The sequence below is a fragment of the Gossypium arboreum genome, chromosome 3 (genome assembly GCF_025698485.1).
Source record: "Gossypium arboreum isolate Shixiya-1 chromosome 3, ASM2569848v2, whole genome shotgun sequence".
NCBI lineage: Eukaryota > Viridiplantae > Streptophyta > Magnoliopsida > Malvales > Malvaceae > Gossypium > Gossypium arboreum.
Window position 1 is genome coordinate 138,812,313 of NC_069072.1, and position 24,654 is coordinate 138,836,966.

Here is a 24,654-nt window from a genome sequence, read left to right on the forward strand (position 1 = left end):
AAGTTTTTAAGAATTTATTTAATCAAAATCGGATCTTAATCGGTTTTACCATTGATTTGGTTCCAAAAATATAGCTTTAGAGAGGGCTTGACCATAAACCAATCTGCTTGCAATACTTAAAATTTATGACAATGGCAAATGTTGTAGCCTTTACAATTTCAACACATTGAAAACCATGAAATAATGGGAACCGAAAAAAAAAAAAACAAAGGAAAATATTTACAATGCATCACCTATATATATATATAACATATTATTTGCCAAAGCCACCCCCACCAAACCCCCCGTATATATATATGCAAAGATAAACGTGTGACCGGAGGCTAATGAAATCAATATATATCTCTGTTTATACCCCTGAATTTCCAATAACACCCATAGTGGAATTGTAAATCTGGCAGCAGTATATCCCGAAACACTCGAACAATGATCCGAACTCGAATAATTTTTTGCAACTATTAACTTGGATCACTGACCTTCCATGAAATTTGTGCCTAAGACGGTTTCATTCACCGTGATCTGCCTCCAGATTTTGTGAAATTGTGGAAGGATTTATACGTTTATCTTGTATGAGAGTTGTCATCGGCATAGATTGAAACGCAGGCATCAGCGGCACCGGCAGCGAGTAACACTTGGTAGGGATGGAAGGTAAGGCAGCTTACAGAACCAATCTTCTGGGCCATGAAGGTATGTTGGTATCTAATGGTGCCGAGTTGTTCGCCTTTTAGACTGAAAACTTTGATTAGCTGTTTTGCTGAACCACTGGCAATTATCGGGGCATGTCTGTGAACAGCTAAAGCTGTAAGTGATCCTCGGTGAGCATCGATTGTAAGTTCCGTATCTCTTTGACTTCTAATATCGAGGAACTGAATATCACCAGCCTGGGATGCACTAACAATCTGAAAAATAACGTGAAAGTTTATCAATGTTTTGTGTTTCCTAGATCAAAATCTCGAATAAGATGTTCAACGAGGAACAAGAATGTTGACAACATCGATACCTTTTTTTACCAGACATAAGAAATGTGAGTTGCCTTACCTTTCCTTGATCAAGTCCGGGTTGAAAGCCGATACCCACAACTCTTGCTACTTGTTGAGTATGCGGCCTGGTTGTGCGAACCAGCCTAAACATTAAAAGAACAAATGCTGGTCAGATAAACAAATACGGATAACATGAGAGGTAAAAGTACCATGAGGATACCTATATTATGAGTCAGATTGCATTTTGCCCCCTTTACTAAAAAATGGGCAAATTAATTCATATATATTAGATCAAAGAGCAAACTAATCAGTTCTGTTAAAATTTCATCCATTTCTACTGTTAAAAATTGACATTGCTGATAAAATAACCAGAGAGTTACACATGATATGTCATGTGTACCTCATTCTAACATACAAAGGCCAAATTTTAACAGTAGATATGGATGAAAATTTTAACAGAAGGACCAGTTTACTCGTCAAACGTTCAATGACTAATTTGCCTATTTTTAGTAAAGACAAAATGCAATCCAACTCTTAGAATAAGAGCCTCCATGGTACTTTTACACAACACGAGATAGCATTTTCTTCTGAAAATAAAGAGATGGGATTGAATAATAAATAGAGTTGTATGTTAAGCACTATAAAAACGTGGTCGAGTCCTCCAAAGAAAAGCTCAAATGACGTCACAAACAGGCAAAAATTGCAGAAAAAAAAATTATCGTTCATTATCTTGTCAATAAATAAAAAGTTGATCAGAATGTTTACATGTCGGGTGTCCGGATGTCATATAGTCTAACAGAACCATCCACAAAACCAGCTGCAAATTGACCAGCATGGACTTGAGAAGAAGCCTGTTAATGTGAAGAAAATATGCAACATAAGATGAACTACCCAAAAAAAACGATGACCAAAACAAATCTGATGACAAGATAAAATATAAGAGCTAAATCTTAAAACAAAATAGAACGAGGAGAATCACAAAGGCACTTCAATTTCTTCATCGAGAACTTTGTTTAACATTAGGTTCATTTAACTCAATATTTGGGAAAGCATCCAAACTAATAAAACTTAACAAACTTTCCAACATAGCATGTTCTCAGTTAAAGCATACCCTCGTATATGCCAACTCAATAGTTATAAGCCGTAATTTTCCATTTTTCTTATAAAGTAAAGTACCAAAAAAGCCCATAAGATTGCATTTTGCCCCATTCACTCAAAAAATGAGCAAATTAGTCCCTATATGTTAAATCAAAAATTAAATTAGTCATTTCTGTTAAAGATTTCATCCATTTCTACTGTTAAAAACTGGTGTAACTAACGAAATAACCAGATAGTTACACGTAGCGTGCCATGTGTACCTCATGCTGATATGCGGGGACCAATTTTTAATGGTAAAAATGGATGAAATTTTTAACAGATGGACCGATTTGCTATTTGATCTAATGTACAAGGACTAATTTGTCCAGTTGAGTAGAGAGGACAAAATGCAATCTGATTCCTAGTACAAGAGCCTCCATGATACTTTTACCTATAAGGTATCTGTTACAACCAACATGTATATAACCTTGCTCAATCCAATCATTTAAACATAAATTAATATATGCGAAAGAGATTGAAGACTCACCAATGCCGAGACACTACAATCTGAGGATGATGGTATTGAATTAACAAGTTGCTCCTTATCCAAGTCCCAAAGCATGATGGATGATATCTCTCCAGATGCATACTAGTAGTGTAACATCAGAGCAATGAAGAAAACTATATTAGGCATCAAATTGTAAGTGGCAATAATGTCCTAGAGATAAAACCGTCTAGAAGAAATACATACGAGATATCCAGACTGCTGTTGCCAGTCCACAACAGCATTCAAACTCCGCACACCAGGTTTGTGACCTTGGATAGAAGAAAATGCGGTAACGTGTTTTTGTTTCCCCCTCAGTGTATAATCTTTCCAAATCCGTATATTTCCATCACCTGTACAAAAGCAGCCCCGAGCTAATTTTAGAAAAAAGAAAACCTCGCAAAAACACTGGGAGAAAGAAGTGGTAAAGAATATTACTTGAAGCAACAAGCAACAAGCTGTCATCAAGCTCATTCAAAAGACAAAGTTTAGATATTCCCTTTTCCGGAAAATCATGATTATCAAAACCATTGAGGAGGGTGGCTTCCTCATAATTCCATACCCTGAAAAGAAAAACCAAAAAATTAATATATCCGAGAAGTTCCAAACTCGCTTAAGTCTTAACTCATTTCAGATCTTAAGAGTTTATATCAGATGCACACCAAGTGAATGCCAATCAGAACTTGCCACCTTGTTGATCTTTTCTAGAACCTATATCAAATTGATGCATTTATGGTGTACAACTTAATATCTGGATCAATTACCACACATCATAACCGGTCAACGCAAGCAAATTATCAAGGCACATCATTGTAACCCGTACCCACAGGTTTAAGATGAGTAAAAACAATCCACTCGCTATGGCATGTTAACTCAAATCATGTAACATTGGAATTAAATTGCTTTAGGAATCCATAAAAACATAAATCGCATACCTGATCCGTTCATTCTCATCTGCCGCAATCACAATAGGAGAGAAAGGTTGCAGCAAGGCAGTTCTTGTACCTGTCTCGAATTTTGCATCCCAGCTAGCAATTTGACTATTATTGTTAAGTTTGCTAACAGCTAGCACAGGAAATCAGAAACCTATTAGTTCCAAAGTAAAAAATTGGCATTTGAATAGAATGAAAAGAACAAAAGTACAAGTCAAAAGGAATACATGAGTGCTGGCACTTAGCAATATGCTCCAGTGCAAATCTCTCCTGCTCTTCTCTTTTGGCCAGTAGTTCTTCACTGTCATCTGATGCAGTAAGCAGAGACTTCGAGAAGTGGCCACAACTAAAATTATATATTGTTGACTGAGGAAGTAAACTGCGCTCTGATCCAGAAGTAGAGCCTAGAAGTGGGTCAGCCAATCCTGAGTCCGGAGAATTCATCAGGTGAGGCCTGAAGTCTAAAGAGCAAACCCTACGAATTCCTGCCAAGTAATTTTGTCGAGGAGGGCTAACAGGAGGAGTTCTAAATGTTAAAGGCATATGACCTGTCAATATCATCTCCCAATTAAATCCTGTAACTTTAATATCTAACCAGAATAAAATATAGCATCATAGAAAGCAGATATCAGGGGCAAACGAAGAACAAAAGAGTTACCTCCATTAATGTCCAACCAGGAAGAAGAACGAGCTAATCCAGAAATACTAGGGGTTGATGAGGAATTTGCAGGATCACTAGGCCAGGCACTATTACCAGCGGGCTTCACAGATTTTGTTACTTGTTCAATTCCAATAATGGAAAGAACCCGCCGTCCTAGACTTGCTACACGTGGAGATGGATCCCTAGCTAAAGTAAACATGGCCAGTACACACTGTGAATACATTGCATTGTCCAAAGGTTTTGGTCTTGAATGATTAACTTCCCCATTACTGACACCATCATTCAGTATTCCAGAATCAGAAAGTTGAGATGAATCATCGGATAATGGAGATCCATGCATGATTCCAGCAGTAGCAAGAGGACTGCTAGTGGATACCCTTCCATCCCGAACCATGGCTGTTAAAGGACCAATCTGAGAAGAAACTATATTTCCACTTCCTGTGCCCTTTAAATTAGCAAGTGAAGGCAATGAATTCAACAGGGAATTAGGCTGAGGTTTCCAATATGCAGCAGCAATTGACTTGAGATGCTGCTTATGTCCAAAGGCAAAGTGTGCCAGAGCTGCCAAGACAAACAAAGCATCAACGCTGATCCACCAACATAATTCAGGGACAAAGTGAATCTGTACAACACCCGCTCACAACCACCAATCAGCAAAGAAAGCAACTTGAAGACAAGGAATCATGTTTGCACAAAACATGCAAATAGTAGGTTCTAATGATGGTTTCAGAGGCTGAGAAAAATATGCATAAAAAAGAAGAGTATTCTAGGATCATAATTGCAAGTTGCTCTAATGTTTTGCGTCACACCATAGAACAGAAATATTATATATGTATAACAAGCATCTTAAGAATTCTAGGAAGCTAACGCCTCACAGTGACCTAGATTTTGGAATATACTACAGATAAAATCATCAGCCAATTACAAAAGCAATAGAAACTTTTCAAGGTGTTTCAAAGTGCCATGTTTGTGTCATGTTCATTCAACCCTGTCACGTTAATGTTAATAATTGGGAAGAGAACTCTGAAGAAAACTGTTAAGCAAATACCAATCCTGACATATGAAATATGAATGAACATAACCACCACATACCTACAGCAACTTCTGCCCGGACAAGAGGGCTTCCATCAGAGACGACATTCAAAAGGCTTTTAATTATAATCATCTCAGCTCTATTCTTTTCAACATCATCACATTCTTCATCCCCTCCAATACCATCTCTAAACGAGTCAAACCCAACATCAAGCAAGGTAGCTAATGCATAAACCGCTGAAGCTCTAACCTGAAATAAACCAGCTTCTATAATTTTGCAAATGTCTATAATTAGAAAACCAAAAACTATCCATTTATAAGGAAAAAATAAAATAAGAGAGAAGATATACCTCTGGCTGAGGCTCAGAGAGTAGAGGAGCACATATTCCAGGCACATCTGCCTGCAGACCAATTGTCTGAGCCTCAGTAAAATCCTCCCACAGCTTTCCAAGACAAAGGCAAAGCCACTGAAGTAATAAGGGTTCAGTTTGTGCCTCATTTTGCGTGAAACCATGAAGCTGCTTCAAGCACACCTGGATTAACCCTGCTTCAATACAGGCTTCCTGGCCTCGTCTATGACCATCCACAATGACAGCCAGAACAAATGCAGCCATTGCACGCTGTTCAGGATATGCCTCTGCACTATTAAGAAACCTAATGAAATAAACATGACCACCATCCTTTACAAGATCAACCTGACATGACTGCAAACAAAGATAACAGAATTTCAAAATTACCATTGTAGTAGGTAAAAGGAATATGATAGTGCTGCAATAAAGCATCAAGTAGAATAAGAGAAGCAGAACCAATTCCTCAGTGTCAATAAACAAAAACAGCAAACTATCAATGGATAATTATTCAGGTACCAAGAAGTGAAACCACAGAAGTTTGACTGCTACAACAACATAAGAGCACTTAACAACTCCTTAAATGCCAGAATGAAAGGCAGGCATGGACATGCTACAGCATGTTATCACAGTACATAAGTAACATTGCATGCAGAAAGAGCTACATTAACATATGCAAACAAATATTCATCCCAAACTTATGAAGCATCAGCAAAAACACCTTATCAAGTGCCAAAATTTTTGTCCAAATGAAGACAAGGATTTGACGCAGTTCTGGAGTGGTTGTTTGCAACAGCTTCAGAACATAAGGAAATATTCCAACAGAAAGGGCCTAAAAACAGAATCCACCCTGTAAGTAAACAACAGCATGAAACACAATGAAATGCAAACAGTGAAGAGTACACCCCTAAAGAACTACCAGATCTACAGCCCATGGTCCCATATCAAGGAATCTTCCAAGAAGAACTAGAGCACGGAATCGATGACATTGACTAAGCAAAACCTGAAACATCAATAGTGAGCTGGTCAGATATTACATTTAAATTTTTTGTATACTAAGCCACAGTAATATGAACTGTTTGCACGTCACTGTTAGTGGCCCTGAAAAGCAGGCAGACCTAAAATGGATGTACTTCAACATAGACTACTATTCATGAGAACAAATCAGCTCAAATTCATAGTAAATGGGATTTCTATCCAAAAATCAAGTGGTTAGAAACTATGGCAATAGACATCCGTTATTCTGAACAATAAAAAATAACTTAGGTCACAGAGGACTCGATATAGAGTAAGATTGTTTAACATAAATCTGACCAATATGAAATCAACATAAAGAAGGGCAACCAAACAATGGCCGACACTGCTAGAATGACAAGGAAAGATTACAGCACCTGAAGCACAATAGGCAATTGCTCTGGTGGCTTTTTATGCTCAGATCCATGGTCAAGCCATACCTCAAAGGCTATCAGCTGTTCAGTGAAAAATGAACTTGGCTGAAACAAAACAAAAGTACACTCAGGTATGAGGGAACATGATGAGCAGTAAATAGGAACCCTCTCATTCTGCTACTCAATTCTTGTCTGGATCCAATACACGTCAGCGAAATTCAGGATAACAAATCAATATTAGCAAAGAAATTGGAAGAAAAACACACCTGGAACTCTGCATTAGGATCCTCAACCAATGATGGAAGCTGAGAAAGGCAAATTTCAGCAGCCATGTCCCATGCATCCCTGGAATGTGCAGAAGAAAATTTTAAAATAAACAACTGAAAAACAAGACATATAGTGCTGATGGGTTGGTGGGAACATTGGGTAAGAAATTGGAGAACAATTTGCAGAGCGCATAATCCTCTCGGCAAGAAAAAATTTCTGAACAAACTAGCAACTAGTAAATCCTGTCTAAACAACCTTCGGAAAAGGTCTGCATCACAAAAAGAAGAGTTGATTAAATAGATTAGAATACAGGAACCGCTTAAATAAAAGAAGGCACACAACTGATCAATACACTGAAAGAACTACCATGAGGGAGAACATTCCAAGCAATTGTGTCAGTCACTGCAGTAAATATCCAATTCAATTCCCCTAGAAGTGTTTTACGGTCATTTTGACGGCCAGGAATTTTATCAATAAGTGAAGAGTCAAGAGACTCGTGAAGCAATGAACGTGTACAAAACCTGGAAGAGATAACAACCATCAGAAGATTAATAAGCTCATTTTACACAAAATAATTAAATAAATTAAAATCAGATGAGCAAATTACTAAAAGTGCTCAATAAGGTGAATACCATGTTTAAAAATCCAGAAACAATGAGAAGTAAACAGAAAAACTTAGTAAAAGTTAATTCAAGATGCAAATACAAAGGAGATAATATTTAGCTTAGCAAATAGGCAAATACTATTTGAGTATTAAAATGCAGCACTAAGTCCTAATCAAGCATATCAAATGAGAACTTTTACCATCTCAATGCCATTTTGATAGGTGTAGTAAGACAAGAAGTAAACACATCAGCAGGAAATTCAGAACTTTGAGGAAGAGTCTCATGTGCTTCACATGCAGCCAGAAGAATGCAGTCTCTTGAAGATCCAGGGTAGTTAGAAGTGCCACAGTCAAGAAGCTATCAATCAAATTCAAATAAAGAAAAAAAGAAATTCAAATAAGGCTAGAGAAGGAAGACAATGATGTCTATTAATAAGGCTAGAGAAGGAAGACAATGATGTCTATTTGAATAGCGCCAGCCAGAAAATATACTAGTGACAAATTGAGGATAGAACGCAAGCAAGTACCTCAATGAAGGCATTAACAACCATTCCTGCAGCAGAGCAATCAAAAACATATATAGAAGGTGTTTTTAACCAAGAATCAAGATCGCTGATAGGCAAGGGAATATACTGTGTATAACTCTGCACAGGAAATGTTCAGGTTTAGCAAGGAGAAAAATTGCCAAATAGAGCAAAAGAAAAGAGACAAGAATTGATTCCCAACAGTTAAACAAGTGAACACCTTATTAAACAGCCAGATTTCACCATTTGCAGTTGGCTTTGGAACACCATGTCCATTGTAATGAAATAAAACTCTCTCTGACTTGGCATATCTGCGACATGTATTACAAAGTTTCTTCACTTCATCCACTGTAGGATCAAGTTCAACCTTACTGCGAGCCTGGCCATGTTTAATAGAAAGAATTAGATTCTAAACTTGATGGAATAGCCTGTAATGAGACGTGGTATAAGATGGTGTTCAAACCTTGGGCTGCCACCTCTCATATTGATCTCTCAAGTTTTTCCCAATAGTTTCCAGAGCTTTTTGTGGTGCCATAGAAAAAGGGTCTGCAACAATGAAAGAAAGAAAAAGTGGAACATACTAATATCAATGAAGAACATTAGATTGAAAAAAAAAATTATATATTTTAATCATTTTGTGACCAAAGAATGGATGATGGATAGAAAATATGATTGAAAACTTATTTTGTGCAAGTGCAGAACTAGGATTCCAACTTTTTCCTCCTTGGCAACCAAAAAAGCAAGGCCAGAACAAGGGTTGTATATAGAAACAATAAACAGATAAGCATTCCTGAGACTGCATGCAAAAAACTATGTTGGTGCAGCAATAACCCTACAAAAAGTGACACTTTCTTAACCACCGAACTTGATAATTATTTCAATTTTCTATCCAATTTTCTGTTAGTCGTTTGTCACTGCTTCAAACACCATAAACAGTAAAACAATTCTTCAAAAGAAGGTACTCCGAAGCTCCAAAATTTACCTTCCTCTTTGAAAAAGTTCAATATGTTAAAAGATCCAAACTACTTAATAGTTACAAAATATTCCCTTTTTTACCCTAACATAAAAGGAGATACTTGTTTCCCAACTGATAAAAAGAAATATAGAGAAGAGCTCAGTTTGAAGTAGGATCATAATTAGCACTCTTGGACAGGATTTATGGTAATTCTCATCATTCCAATGCAAATATAAAGACAACTAAGGAGCAGATACAGTTTAGAGCCAAGGGCAAACAATATCCAAACTTAAAAATTCATGCATGCTCAACGAATCAACTAGCATTTATTTCGGTCACTTATTAAAATAACACGAAACTTATTAAAGATTTCTTGAGGAATAATCATGAGCATTAAAGCTTCAATAACCATTAAATAGCAAAAATGCAAAAATAAGAGAGAATTGACTCAAAAAACATACCAGTCCAGCACTCCATTCTTGGGCAAGGAGATATTTTTATTACATCAGGTGGATCAACACTGATATTTAAACATAAAACTAGGGCCACACATCCTGTCTTCATCTGCATATGAAGTCGTAAGTCAAGTGAATATGGTCAAGCACACCATATCAAGACAAATTAAAGGGAAAATAGTTCTTAGGGGATGGTTTCTAATATTTATCAAGAAGAAACATACTATTATCTAAGAATCAAATTCAGTTCCAAGAAAGAAAATATTACTCAATGTATTGCAAAGAAACCCGAGCAAAGAGGCTGCTGAAAGATAAAAACAATCTTTTTAATGCACACTTTAGGAAGTAGAATGCGAACAAATTTGGTATAGTATAACACTATTTCAAATTATTTGTGTTCTGCATGTTTAGGCTTTATAAATCTCTTTAAGCAGACATAACAATCTTCCACAATATTCTCTCCTTAGTTTGCTTTTAGATTCAAAATTCATGTCAAAACCTAAAAGGTAAAAATAGAATACATTTCACCATGGCATGTTCAAAACACTAAGCTACAGGAGAAGGTATGGGAATTGTTACTTCAGATGAAATTAAAAAGGATTAAAAGAATGAGTTTCTACTCTGAAGGCTCTAGTGTGCAAATACATAAACAACCAACCATTCAAAACATTTTCCTTAGTCAGTTGTTCATCACATGGCAAATGACATACTGGGATGGTAAAAACAACAGCAGATTACTTAATTTACAAAGTATTCAACTCTTCCAGACTCTAATGCTTTGATTTGGAGGAGTACAATGTCTTCATGACTTCCATTGCTAGGTGACCACATCAAATTCAAGGATTTCAAACTTAATTGACAGTACTAATTCCATAATGTTATGCTAGCACATCTAAGAATCCCCCTCCCTTCTATCCAATGTACTAAAGCCCTATTAAAATTTTAGTTTTAGACCCAAAATGGCATAGATATGAACCAATTTTAGCAACATTTCTAATAACCTCTAAACGAAGTCAAATTTTCTTAACCTCTAAACGAAGTCAAATTTTCTTACTTCCGAATATCAATAGGAAATTCTAATTATTTGCACAATCCCATCTTTTCCTACTGCAGTGTAAATATTTTTTTCTCTTAAACCCATTATTAGATATAATCAGTCAAACGAATGGTAAGCAAAAAAAGAAGAAAACAAGCTAGAAAGGAAAGGACTTACTCGGTCCTTGGGGCGCCATTTGGAAACAAGGCCACTATCAGAGGGTCCAGTTGGCGTGGAAGCTTCAAAGGCAGCATGCCGAAGCTCGCATAAAACAACAGTTTGCGGCAAGTAAGCCATGGTCGTAGGCACAGTGGCCGTGGAAGTAACGGCATTGGCGTAACTGCTAGTTGATACAGCATCTAAATCCCTCCTCTGAGACATCAAGTCAGCATAAGCAACATCGTCCTCATGGTAGCCGCCACTGCTGACGTTACCATCGATGACATGATTCGATACCGCCAACGACAATTGCGAAAATCGTGACGTCATCAGATCACCCAATGCCATTCAAATCCCGCGAAACAAAAAAAAAATACAAACACAAAAAACCCTCGGATTCAAAATTTTAATCAATAGAAACTAATCTCACCAAAACCTAGCCTTTTTTTTGCTCCAAACTGATCAACAAGAGAAACTGATACGCATATATAGAGTGAGATGGGAAAAGGAAAGAGATTTGATCAACGAAGCCGCTGGACCAGCGGCGCATTGAGATTCGCCAGAAGAAAGAGAGATAATCCAGCTCGGAAATTTGTAGAAGGAAACCGAGAAAGGGGAAAGTTGAAGGATTTGAAACCCTAGGTGACGGCGGCGGCGACAACGACGATGCTGGTGTGGTGGTGGAGCATAGAACAGTGACGGCACAATAAAAAAATGATGTATTAAAATTAAATTTTAATTTTAATTTTTTGAATAATAAAAATAAAAATGAAAGAGAGAAAGGGAAGGGAAGTGTCTCTTAAGTCTCAAAGCTGAAATATGGATTTTTTTTTTTTTAATTTTGTTTTTTTGGTTAAAAAAGTGTTATGCGTTTCCACTGTGCATTGTTTTTACGCCTGCGTTTCCTTTATATTTGTATATTCTACTCTATCCCAATTTAAATCCGATTCAATTATAAAAAAAATTAATAATATTAATCCGAATTGATTCAATCTGAAAAAATTAATTTAAATCAAATAATTTATTAATGATAAAACTTTAGATTGGATTCTTAATACATTAAGTGTTATCTTCAATAAAGATCTTGTCTAAAATTAGACATAGCTCTTTTCTAACTCATAAATAGGAAGAAAATGCATTTCAGCGCTTTCGAACTTACATCCTCTTACATTAATAACAATGTTGATACCAATCGAGTTAAGACTTAATCGACAAATTTTATTAAAAGCTTAAATGACTAAAAAGGTAATGAATTCGTAAAGTATAGCTTCAAATCCAATAATTATATATAAGATAAGGATTCGGTCTCATCTATGCACAAACACACATGATTTGCCTTCTCAAGCACTTGATGAGACATTATTGCTCTATAAACCCATTGTTTTTTCAATCATTCAGACTTTTGATAGAATTAAGAGTTAAAACTTCATCGAAGATAATAGTTGACTAAAAAAGATAAAATTAAATAGTTGAGTGACGATTTTGTAACTTCTTATAGTGATCATTTTATATTTTTTTATAATTAAATAACTAAAAAAGTATTAATAATTGAGTAATTATCGGTATAATATACTCTTAATTTAATTTGAATGAAATAACACAATTAGATTTTTCTTTAATTTCTTGTTGATATAAATTAAACCATGTGGGACTTTGAGATCCAAAATCTTTTGCGGTCAATTTGTTAAATTTATTGAAGCATAAATCTATAGATGGATTGATGATTTTCACATATAAGACTAAGGGAGTTTATGATACACGTCGATAACTTTAGACTTAAAGCATCTAATTATATTCTATTTTTTTTTACATTTAAATCAGGTGCTTTGTAATTCATTCGATACTTAACTTAATTGATTCGTGTAATCATTTTTTTGTAATCTTTTCTCGTATTATTGAGCTTCAACCTCGTTTGCATGAAAGAATAACGGAGGCGTTACATCTTTGACATGGTGTAATCCATAGCATCTACAAGGAAATCTGCAACAAGAAATTCAGAAGGAAATGAACTTACGTTATTTGGACTTGGATGTGAGTTTTACATATGGATATATATTACCTCCTAGATCCATGTCGAGAATCCAAAAATGAGTAGGACACGAGTATTTAAAAAGATAAAATTATAAATTTAACTCTTAATGTTTACACTTTTATCAATTTAGGCTTTAATTTTCTTAAGCTAAATTTGGCTTTTAATTTTTACAAAAAGAGTCAAATCATTTTTCTTTAACAGAAAATATTGACTAAAATATTAATTTTGTAACATTATTGGCCTGCCAACTCACATGAGAGTCCATGTACACTTTATGATTAAATACCCTATTTTTCTTATATGTTACGCCCACAATTAATTTAAAAATTATAAAAATTAAGAATAAATCAAAATTAAAAAAAAGTATAAAAAGTTCATAAAGATTCAAAAAAATTAACATGAAGTATACGCGGATTGCCATGAAGGCTATCGCGTTTATAAAATTAACATTTTAGCTAGTATTTTTGTTTAAAAAAATTTATTTCGATTCTATTTCAAAATGTTGATGGTCAAATTTAACTCTTTTTAAAAGGTTGAGGGTCAAGTCTAGCTCAAAAAAAGAATAATGGTTAAATTGAAAAAAGATGTAAATGTTAAGAGCTAAATTTGATATTAAGTAATCCATGTTAGTAGTCACCCATTTATGTTTTTTTTCTTTTTCTTTTTTAGCCACCCAACTATGAAAAGTCACAAAATGATCATTCAATTATTAGTTTTTTTTTTTTGTCACTCAACTATTCAATTTTGTCTTTTTTGGTCACCCAACTATCTTAGATTTTTTGGTGTTTTCATTTTTACATTAGTTAGCTGATGACAAAGAAAGACAAAATTGAGTAGTCAGGTGACCTTTTTGTAACTTTTTTATAATTGAATAACAGAAAAAAAAAAACCATAGTTGGGTGGCTTTTACTGCAATTTACCCAAAAAATAGAGTCGGAATAACATCCGAAACGGAGTAACTCACCTGCATCTTCCTTAGAAAAGCAAAGTGGAGGTGTAATTCTAAATACATTGCCATAAAATCCACCTTTCCCAACCAATACACCAATCTCTACAATAAGATTACCAGATCATTAGTAACTTAAACAAAGTACATTACATGGCAGGCTTAATGTGAAGAAACCTAACCTTTCATTTGGTCCAATACATGAAGTGTTTCAAGCTTTGCCGGTGTCTTGAGCTCGTGATCAGTGACAAGTTCGACTCCGAGCATCAATCCACGTCCTCTCACATCCCCGATAACTGCATTTACATAGTACAATCAGGCAATCAGCAATGCCGGTTCCGAATTGAATGATGTTTACAAAGTCTTAAAGCTTACGGTCATGTTTATCTTTTAGTGCAATTAGTCTCTCTTTCAAGTAAGATCCTACGACGAAGGCATTGTCTTGAAGCTTTTCTTTTTCGATTACGTTCAAAACGGCTAATCCTGCAGCCGTACATACAGGGTTCCCACCAAAGGTGTTGAAGTAATTTCGTCGGGTCAAGACCTCCGCGATCTCGGGAGTGGTTATCACAGCGCCTAGAGGGATGCCATTTCCGATCCCCTGTCAATACATGAAAGCTAGCTGCAAGTGAATACATAAGGGATGTAGATAGAATACTTTTATAGCTAAGAAAATCGAGAAAAGTTAACCTTTGCCATTGTGACAATGTCAGGTACAACGCCGTGATTCTCGAATCCCCAGAAATGGCTACCGGTGCGAGCGAACCCCCCTTGAACCTCATCAGCAATGCAAAGACCTCCAGCTTTCTTTATAATGTTATAAGCAGCAGGTAAGTAACCCGGGGCTAATTCTATGATTCCTCCAACTCCCTGTCAATGAAAATTGTGAGATGTTATTTGGAACCAAGTGTAAATATCGGGCACTAGCAACATAAAACATGAAAATCGAAGGTGACAGTGAATATTGGGGATGCCTGTATAGCTTCGGAAACGAAACCGGCGATGTTGCCCGAAGTTCCGAACTGGATGAGATCTTGGATATCTTTCGCGTACTTCTCTCCTTCGGAACCGAAAACACCTCGGTATGGATCCGGGTTTATGGCATGATGAACACCACTCTGATGAACATACATATGAGTTACCCATATTTATGATGAACTTGTAACACATCAAGTTTCTAAAATTTGTTATAAGCATATAAGTCCATACACAGTTTATATATATCAGATATGTATGTAATAACACATCAAGACACGAGTAGACACATGTAACATATTTTTAGCGTTTTAGGCACATTATATTTCGAGATAGAGAATTTAAGTTTAAAACTTAAGTACGATATTATTAAAAAAGATAGCCACGAACCTTGTAAGAATAAAAAGATGGAAAGCAAGTAAATTTGATGTAACTTTCACTTAAATTGTTCAACCCGATAGCAAAATAATGTTTGGGGTCATAATGAAACAATAATTGTTAAATTTTGCTATTAGTTTTTATACATTGCAAAAGTTATGGATTTAATTTTTTTATTTTAATTTGATCAGTTTTAGTCCCTATACTTTTTGAATTAGTCAATTTTATTTCCTGTATTTTTAAAATTTTAAAATTTTAGTCTTGACCCAAACAGTAGCAGTTAAATTCATTAGGTTAAAATCAATTACTAATCTTGAACTATGTGTACAGTTGTAATTTTAGTCTTAACACAAATGTCTATAGTTAATTCATTAACCAAATTTTTAGTGAGTAATATGTGAAAATAATCAACTACTAATTAAATGAGTTTCATAGTTAAAGTTTGACAAGGACTAAAATTTTGAATTAAAAAAATATAAAAATTAAATGCATAATTTTCAGAAAGTACAAAAACAAACAATAAAACAAGATTGACATAAAGTTGAATGCAAGTCATAATCACTACCTACCATTGTTATTTCATTTTCAACTACTTAAATCACACATTGATATCTATGTCAATAATGGTACCAGGAAGGAATGGTATAGCATTAAAATCTCAAGGAAAAAAGAAAAGAAAGCGGCAGCATATATATACCTGTATAACATTGAACTTCCAGTTACTTTGGGCAGTGGCTCCCATAGTCCCTGCTGCATTCCCATGATATGCATTCCTCAATGAGATTATGTCATGACATCCAGTATATAATCTTGCCATCATTATTGCCAATTCGTTAGCTTCTGTCCCTGAATTTGTAAAAAACACAACCTGCATAGCCAAAAAATAAAAACCCCCAATCTAAGATGCAACAAAGAAGAAAGAAAAATTGAGCTAGGGAGTGTTTTTTTTAGCAAAGTTATGAAGTTGGGGACTAAATACGTTTCAACTGTAACAGCAATGATAGACTATCTTTAAGAGGTAACATCTAAGCATACTTAGAAGCTAACTTTTTTGAGAGAAGTCTACACAATTACACATGGTTCACCATCTCAAGCATCTGACAAGACGCTCATGCTTTGTGATCCACTGAGCACTGAGACTTCTAGCAGAATCAAAAAACAAAACTCCCACCGAAACAACACTTTGCATACTTCTCCAAGAAAAGAAGCTGAAAATCTCTCGACACATCCAATAGAGTTGCTGTATAAATTACAAACAATGAAAAAAATGGGATGTTCGTGTATATATATTGTCTACGGGAGGTTAGAATATCTTGGGATAAGTCTTCAAAGTATCATTTGTTGGAAGCCAACTAATCTTTCAATGAAGGAGATATTGTGTCTCAAGTGTATACAAAAGTTGGCACCAAAGGTGACAAATGGTAAAATTTCTTTTTAGTCCCTTTAAAAATTTTGAATTTTTAAGTTACTACAATGATTAAGTTGTACTTTAACCCCCTAAGATGGTAAAATTTCTTTATAATCCCTTTAGAAATTATAAAATTATATGTTAATACAATGATAAGATTATACTTTAACCTCCCTCAAAAAGTATAATTTAATCTTGGGCTCCCTAAAATAAAATAAATTTTTGGCTTCATATCTAAGTATATATCAGGGATGAAGCTAAAAAATTTTTTAGGGGACAAAATTAAATTGTATATTTTACGATAGTAAAAACGTAATTTTACTATTTTAATATCTATATCTTTATAATTTTTAAAGAATTGAACCAAATTTTTATCACCTGACCTTTAGTATATATGCTCAATTTGATACTCGGGTCTTGTCTCTCAAACTCTGCAAAGAGTTCAAACCCATGCTTTTATATGGCATTAGTGGGTAAAAACGATACCACCTGAGCTATAAGGGATATTCCTATAGATATGTTTTGATCCTTGTTGAATCCAAATATAGAATGATGTTTCCTATCGAAAACCATTGACATATAACAGTTAAGAAGAGAGCAAAGAACCTTGAGATTGCCGGGCAACTTATTAGCAAGGGCTTCAGCAAGATCAGCAATGGCATGGTTAAGGTAAAGGATAGTTGAGTGTTGCAAGCGCTTGGTTTGGTTAACAATGGCGTCCACCACATGAGGATGGCAATGGCCACAACACACCGTAGCTATCCCTCCAAATGCATCCAAGTATCTTCTCCCCTTTTCATCGAACAAATACTGCATCTTTCCATCCACTACATTCAGCTGCACCCCAAAAAAAACAAAACAAAAACTCACAAAATTGTAAATAAAGGACAAAATCTAATTTATACAGTTCATTGAATCTGAGAAAACAGCCAAATTGATCCTAAATTATTGAAGTAGTGAATAAAATTCTTCTGTAATTTCCATTTTTTTACCTCCTTTAAATTCAATCATTTGTATGAACAAAAAAAACAGCTCATAGAACAGTTTTTAAAGGACAGTCTCCAGTCATCAAGAGCAAAAACATAAAAAAATGCATCTCAAAACTCCATAGTTCCTTCTATTTTTTGGGTTAATTCTACTAACAGGCCCAAACTATGATCCTAAATTCAATTTGGTTCCTAATCAAGAACAAGCCGTTATCCTTAACTTCAAATTCCAGCTCAAATTCCAGGCGTAATATATTTAAAACAGGTAAATCACTGTTGTTTATTTAACATATACACTGTTTACAACTTAATAATGTGTCACGCCATGTTTCAGTTGACGGCTACACTGATAGAAGTACATAAATTAATAATTTGATGCTTCAATGACTAAATTAAAAATATTTTAAAGTTTAAGGATTAATATAAATTTAGGCGATAGTTTGGGGATTTTAAGGAGATTATGCCCATTTTTTTAAGGTAAAAATTGTCTTTAGTCCCCGTACTTTTTGAAATTTATAAATTCAGTCTCTGTACTTGGTTTTTTTTAAGATTTTAGTCCTCTACTTTTTAAATTGTAAAAGTCAGGTCTAAACTGTTTTTTTTTTTGGTTAAATTTATTATTGTGACATTTTAAATAAAAAATACTCATTTGGTAGTCATATAATTTTAAAAAAATGTCGTAATTAACCTGAATTTAACAAAAAATTAACAGTATTAATTGGACTTGAATTTTGAAATCTAAAAAATAGAAGGATTAAATTCTTGAAAATACAAGTACAAGGACTAAATCCCTAATTTTTGAAAATTACAGGGACTATAGGATATTTTGACCTTTTTTAAGAAAGGAAACTCACGGGTTTATTGTACAAGTAGAACATGGCGGGGCTAAGATACTCCTTCCTTTTTGAGAGGATCTCAGCGGCGGAGGGACCGGTGTAAGGCGGCGGAGCATAATCAAAGGAAGGCATTTTGGGAACCACAACGCCACCTTTGTTATCAAACTCCTTTTGAGCCACCTGAGAGAAGCACCGCCATCGCCATCGCCGCAATGGAAGAGAGTATTTAGTTTTTTCCGACAATACTGCCGTCGCCGGAATGAACCTTCGCATCTTTTCCGAAAATATAAGGGAAAAAAGGATTTAACTGTAAACGAAGATGGTTTATCCGTGGAAGAGAGGATTTAAGGAGGGAAAGTTTATTTATATAGCAAAAATGGAGTCCTGCTGACGTGTAATTGAGTTTGTTTTTTTATGGCGGGTAAGGTTGTTAATCAAAATACCCGATTTTCGGATGATGTGTAATTTTTATGTGTAAATTTTTCTATGCGTAGTTATTATGGGTGGATTTTGATCGATGATGGTAGATCTTGCTTATTTAATTTTTTAAAGTTTAATTGAATTTTCAAAAAATTTGAAGGGTATAATTAAAGTTTTTAAATAATTAAGGGGCATGATAAAAATTTCTAAAAAATTTTGTGAGAGCGTAATTCAAATTTTCTAAAATTTTGAGTGGTCTAATGAGAATTTTAAAAATTATGAGGGGTATAATTAAAATTTTTAAGGGGTTTAATTATAATTTTCCCAAATTTTGAGAGAACATTTTGGGTTACATTATGTGTTGTTATCATGGATGAGTTTTGTTTGATAATGGCAGATCTTGCTATTTAAGTTCTAAGAAATTATCAATTGAAATTACTTTTATTAATTATAAATTTATTTTGCCTAATAAATCACTAGCTTTGTTTAACCCATATAACTTGGATAGCAAAAATTATGTGTGTACTTTATATTATGGTTAAATTTAAAATTAGTCCCTCGTATTTAATTTGGCATAAATTGTTTATGTTTATTTTATAATGTTATTAGTTAGTTAAAATAGTTAACACGTTAATTACTCTTGTTAAAATGCCAATGTATGTATTCTTATCAAACTGCTTGTGTATTTATTGTTGAAAGCGCTCTCATTTTGTTTATATATATGTAGATTAGTATTTAGAATATTGGCAGTGTACTTTTTTTTTATTCCACAGTAGCATTAAGAAATTGTCAAGTGTTTTTTTCTTATATCATATTTTACTATATTCTTATATGACACTTGTTAACTCTCTGACATTGTTTGCAGAGTCTACAAACTCTACTGGTAGTGTATTAAATATTTTTAATATATATTCGTGTATATTGTGTATGCTGGAAAAGAGTGTTTTTAAGAAAAAATCATTCTAACAATATAGTTTTCGCTATTAACGGTCTATGCTAACTAATAATGTTATAAAAGTAAAACAACCAAATTAGCCCAAATTAAAAGGTAAGGATTAAAACCCAAATTTAAGCATAGTAAAAGGATCAGAATCATGGTTTGATCGTGGGGCTGAAAATTGAGACGTAAAATTCTTAGAAAGCACAAACACAATAGACAACTACGAAGTAAAGTTCAAACAACAGAAAGAATTGGACAAAACCTGTTCATGGCAAACACGCGTGGTGGGGCTGGAGACCCTGTCACAAATGCGCAAGATAGGATTCAAACTTAAATACCCAAGGATCTAAAACCTTAGTCTTAACCAACAATACAAATGTTGATAAAAGTACCACGAAGGTTCCTGTACTAGGAGTCATATTACATTTTGCTCCTACTAAAAAATTGATTAATTAGTCCATGTACATTAGCTCAAAGAGCAAACTAAGCTTTCTGTTAAAATTTGTATCCATTTCTACAGTTAAAAACTGATATTTGTACATCAAAATAATGTACACATGACACACCAGTATCACAATCTGGTTATTCTGTCAACCACGACAATTTTTAACAATATATAAATAGATGAAAATTTTAATAAAAAAGAATTGATTTGCTCTTTAATTTAACGTACAAAAATTGATTTACCTATTTTCTAATAGAGGGAGCAAAATGCAATGACATTAAATAGGAGCCTCTGTGATACTTTTACCTACAAATGCCTCATTGGACATCTTAAAGCCTTTCTCTTAATCCTATCATTAGAGCAACAAAACATTATATTTTATCCAATATTTTAGTCACTAATTCTCTTAATTCCATAAACAATGCTAAATTAATTATGATGTGTTGTACAGTGGTTACTCATCTCGTCTCCTAATCATGTGCTCGAGAGTTTGATCACCATTCATGGAAACAATACATATTTCATAGCTAACCATTTAATTCTTCAGAAAACACCCACGACGAAAGGATTAGTTACAACTTCTAAAAATGATACCTAATTTGAGAAAAAAACAATGATAAAATCAAAAATCACATCCTCAACCTGAATGTATCTGGTTCAAAATTCAGGTTAGATGGGAACTTATTATCAAATCAAGGATCTTGTTCTTTCAACACACACTTCATTGGTTTTATAATTACGTCCCTTTCTCAAGTACTAAATGTCTTAATCTTTGCCAACTTGAAAGCAATAGCAAAAGAATATACTTTTTAGTTGCATTAAGTGATGTAAACTCAATAAAACTTACAGAATTATTCAAATTTGATTCGATAAATATTTGAGTTTAAATTATTTATAATCAAATGACTTGAATAATGATCAAAATTCTGTTAAAATATTTTAATACCTAATTTTGATAAAATCGTGATGGTGTTGAGTTAACTCGTTATACTAACTTAATATATCATTTTATATATAGTATAGATAATAAAAGACATTATTTAATGCATATATTTATTATTTCCAAACCCTATTGAATTTTTTAAACCGAGCTCAAACGATTCAAATAAAATAAAAGATCAGAATTTTTTAAGTCACGAGATTAAATCAAACTTAAAAGTTAATAATGTACCAAGTTGGTTGAAATATAATTATAGGTAAATTAATTTATATATAATTTTCACATTAAAAAATTTTAAATCTCAAATCATTTTCAAAAAGAAAAAAACAGGAAAAAGAATCCTTTCAGTGACTCTACTAATGCCAGTTTAATCAGAATCCACCAATAAAACTGTGGGTATAATATATAACAAATCATCTTTAAAGAAATGCATATATATATATATATATATATATATTTGATGTATCGACAATAGATTGATTGATAATATAATATATTATTAAATATTGACTGTTTTATAGAAAATTTCTTTTGTTTTTACCGTACTTCAGCTCGATAGTTTTCACCGTCTATATAGGGTTGAGTTTTTTATCATATCTATTCTTTTTTATACAATACTTAGAATTATTCATAGTCCCTCTCCAACCCTTAAAAGGAGGATAACGTGCTTCAATGCACTCAAATACACGTCCTCCTATACTAAAAGAAAAACGATATTAATCAAATTAAGACTCAATTAATAATTTTAAATATATTTTTTAATGTTGGTAAGTTTGTGGTCATAGTTGTTAGTCACCAAGGCAATAATTATTTTTAAAAGAATAATTGTTTAAAGTTTAGGCCATAACGATGACGATGTGGGAGAGGCTTTCAACATCGAAGTTCTTTGTTTAGACATATGACAACTTTGTTTTATGTGTTGTCATGTAGGAATTCCACATTTCTTACCTCTTCTATTATATATATATAGACAAGTGTTGTGAATTATGTAAAGAAGGAAGTGATTAACGTTATGGGGAAAATATACATTAAAAATACAATAATAAAAATACTCAAATACAACTAATTGAATATTAGTTTAATTAACATCCTTATTGTTATAAATTTATCATAATCAAAAAATGTAGATTCAATTATTTTTAAATCGAATTTAAACCGAGTGTCTTCATTTGTAATTTAATTATTTTGATCGAATGTTGATTAATATAATATAAAATTCTAGGTTTCAATTATTATTAAGATATATTTTATTTGTCACTCTTCTTTTCAAATGTCACATGATAAGCCTTTTTTTGAGTTTGTGATGCATCTAGTAGGCTCATCTATTTTCCTACTTTAATTAATTTCTGAGTAAAATATATTTATGGTCACTAAACTATTAATAACTTTACGTATTGGTTACTGAACTTTAAAAAGTTAAAAAATCGTTATTAAACTATTTGAAAAGTTATTGAACTATTTGAAAGTTTTAATTTAAGTCACTAGGCTGATCAGTTTTTTTTTTTTAAAGTTTGACTATTGAGCTCCAACTCCAAGTGATAATTCAACGAATAGTATGATGGATTAGTACCCATCGACGAGTAGAAAATATACTTTAAATCCAAATAAATCTAACAGTTAATGTCGGAGATTGGTGAATAAAACTATTTAGAATTTGGTTCGCTAATTTATGATGTTCAAAACTATTTCATAAAAAAAAAAGTTAAATTGTAGAAGAGAAGGAGAATGAAAGCTTTCGATTGGTGAAAGTAATGCAAACAGAGAAGGCCATATAGTAGTAATTTTAATAGCTCAACGACTTAAATGAAAATTTTCGAATAGTTTAATAATCATTTTGTATCTTTTTATTGACCTTAGGTGTAGTAATTTTAATAGCTCAAACGACTTATTAATAATTTAATGACCTTAAGTGTAGTTTACCCTCAATTTTTTATCTATTTATTTTGAATTAATTTTAACTTGGATGCTGCTTAATGTTTATTAGATTATGCTATGTGTGAAAAATTTATGTAATAAATTTTTAAAAAAATTATATAACAATCGAATATGATTTTGATTGAAACGATAAAATTGAGATATTAAAAATCATAATAATATTTTTGGTTTCAATCCATCATGCGTAAATTTTTCTAAAATTTATATGAAAAATAAAATTGCCATCAAAATAATCTCTACTGTCAGATAAAAATTTAAGATACTAACTCAGCAACTTTGTATAGATGTAGATAATAAAAAATTACAGTCAATGTCACTAAACTATTAATAAGTTTACATTTTGATAACTCAACTTTAAATAGTTATAAAATGGTCACTAAACTTTTTAAAAATTTTCATTTAAGTCACTAAACTATTCAAAAAATTTATTTAAATCATCGGGTGTTAAGTTTTTTTTTTTTTAAGTTTTGGCTAGTGAGCTCCAATCGACGATTTAATGATTGATATAGTGGATCAATACTCGTTGATGAGTAGAAGAACATAATTTATATTCAAGTCAATCTAACTGGCAATGTTGAAGATTGGAGAAGAAAGTTGTTTAGATTTTAGTTCGCAGATTCATAACGTTCAAAGTTGTTTCATAAAAAAATTTGAGCTGTAAAAGAGTAAGAGAATGAGAGCTTTTGATTGGTACATATGATGTAAACAAAGAAGGCCATACAACAATGGTTTTAATAATCCAATAACTTAAAATATAAACTTTCAAATAGTTCAATGATCATTTTGTAACTTTTTGAAGTTAAGTGACCAAAATATAAATTTACTAATAGTTTAGTGCACTTGGGTATAATTTACCCATAAATGATATTTTATTGAAATAAATAATAATGGAAACCAACCAGCTTGGAGAGAGACAATGAAGGCACATTGGGATGACAGAGCATCTTATCTTGTTGAAGCCACAGCCCAATTATGCGTTTTCATTGCGTGGCATATGATCATGTATGGTTCTTGGTAAGTTATCTTCTTGACATGTTTCATATATAATATTCGTATATGTATATATATATATATATTACTTGCCGTAAAGGATAAATGAAACACGTGTTGTTGTAATGGAAATTGTATTTTTGGGTATTTTTGTAATAACGTTTATTACTGGTAGATCTTAAATTAAGAAGGACAGTGAGAAATTATGTATTCCTAGAGAGTATAATCTAATTGCTGATAAGCTAGCGAAGATCGACCTCTCTTGGCAGATCTTCCTTCAGACTTTTGAAGTCCCTCCTGATGTGGTGGCTACGCTCATCCGGCGCCAGGAGCAAGCTTTTAGTTTATCTTAAAGTCTTTTAAAATTGTCTTCCTGTTCACGTTCTTTTCACCAAAAAAATAAAAATAAAAAGTTAAAAATTTTAGAAGTTTAATAAATCTTTTAAAAAGATTGAAGAATTT

General features: G+C 33.1%; 2 protein-coding genes across 2 annotated transcripts; both read right to left on the minus strand.

Annotated features, from left to right (window-relative positions):
* Positions 1-87: 87 nt before the first annotated feature.
* LOC108476207 (regulatory-associated protein of TOR 1-like) lies at positions 88-11,900 on the minus strand. Its single transcript, XM_053026108.1, is given in 24 exon segments — positions 88-899; positions 1,039-1,123; positions 1,746-1,831; positions 2,605-2,706; positions 2,809-2,954; positions 3,040-3,164; positions 3,537-3,666; positions 3,761-4,081; positions 4,192-4,755; positions 5,287-5,476; positions 5,577-5,930; positions 6,295-6,405; positions 6,493-6,576; positions 6,965-7,066; positions 7,228-7,307; positions 7,354-7,437; positions 7,440-7,496; positions 7,595-7,749; positions 8,033-8,190; positions 8,360-8,476; positions 8,577-8,735; positions 8,820-8,902; positions 9,773-9,875; positions 10,980-11,900. Coding segments are annotated over 24 exon segments (4,065 nt in total). The 5' UTR covers positions 11,310-11,900; the 3' UTR covers positions 88-560.
* Positions 11,901-12,629: 729 nt separating this feature from the next.
* Positions 12,630-18,880, minus strand: LOC108474449 (alanine--glyoxylate aminotransferase 2 homolog 3, mitochondrial-like). The gene is made up of 9 exons (XM_017776378.2): positions 18,541-18,880; positions 17,307-17,537; positions 15,990-16,160; positions 14,914-15,057; positions 14,630-14,809; positions 14,315-14,540; positions 14,122-14,235; positions 13,958-14,044; positions 12,630-12,941 (listed from the first exon to the last, which is right to left on the minus strand). The coding sequence occupies exons 1-9, from the start codon at positions 18,793-18,795 to the stop codon at positions 12,898-12,900; spliced, it is 1,452 nt and encodes a 483-aa protein (XP_017631867.1). The 5' UTR covers positions 18,796-18,880; the 3' UTR covers positions 12,630-12,897.
* Between the last annotated feature and the right edge of the window lie 5,774 nt (positions 18,881-24,654).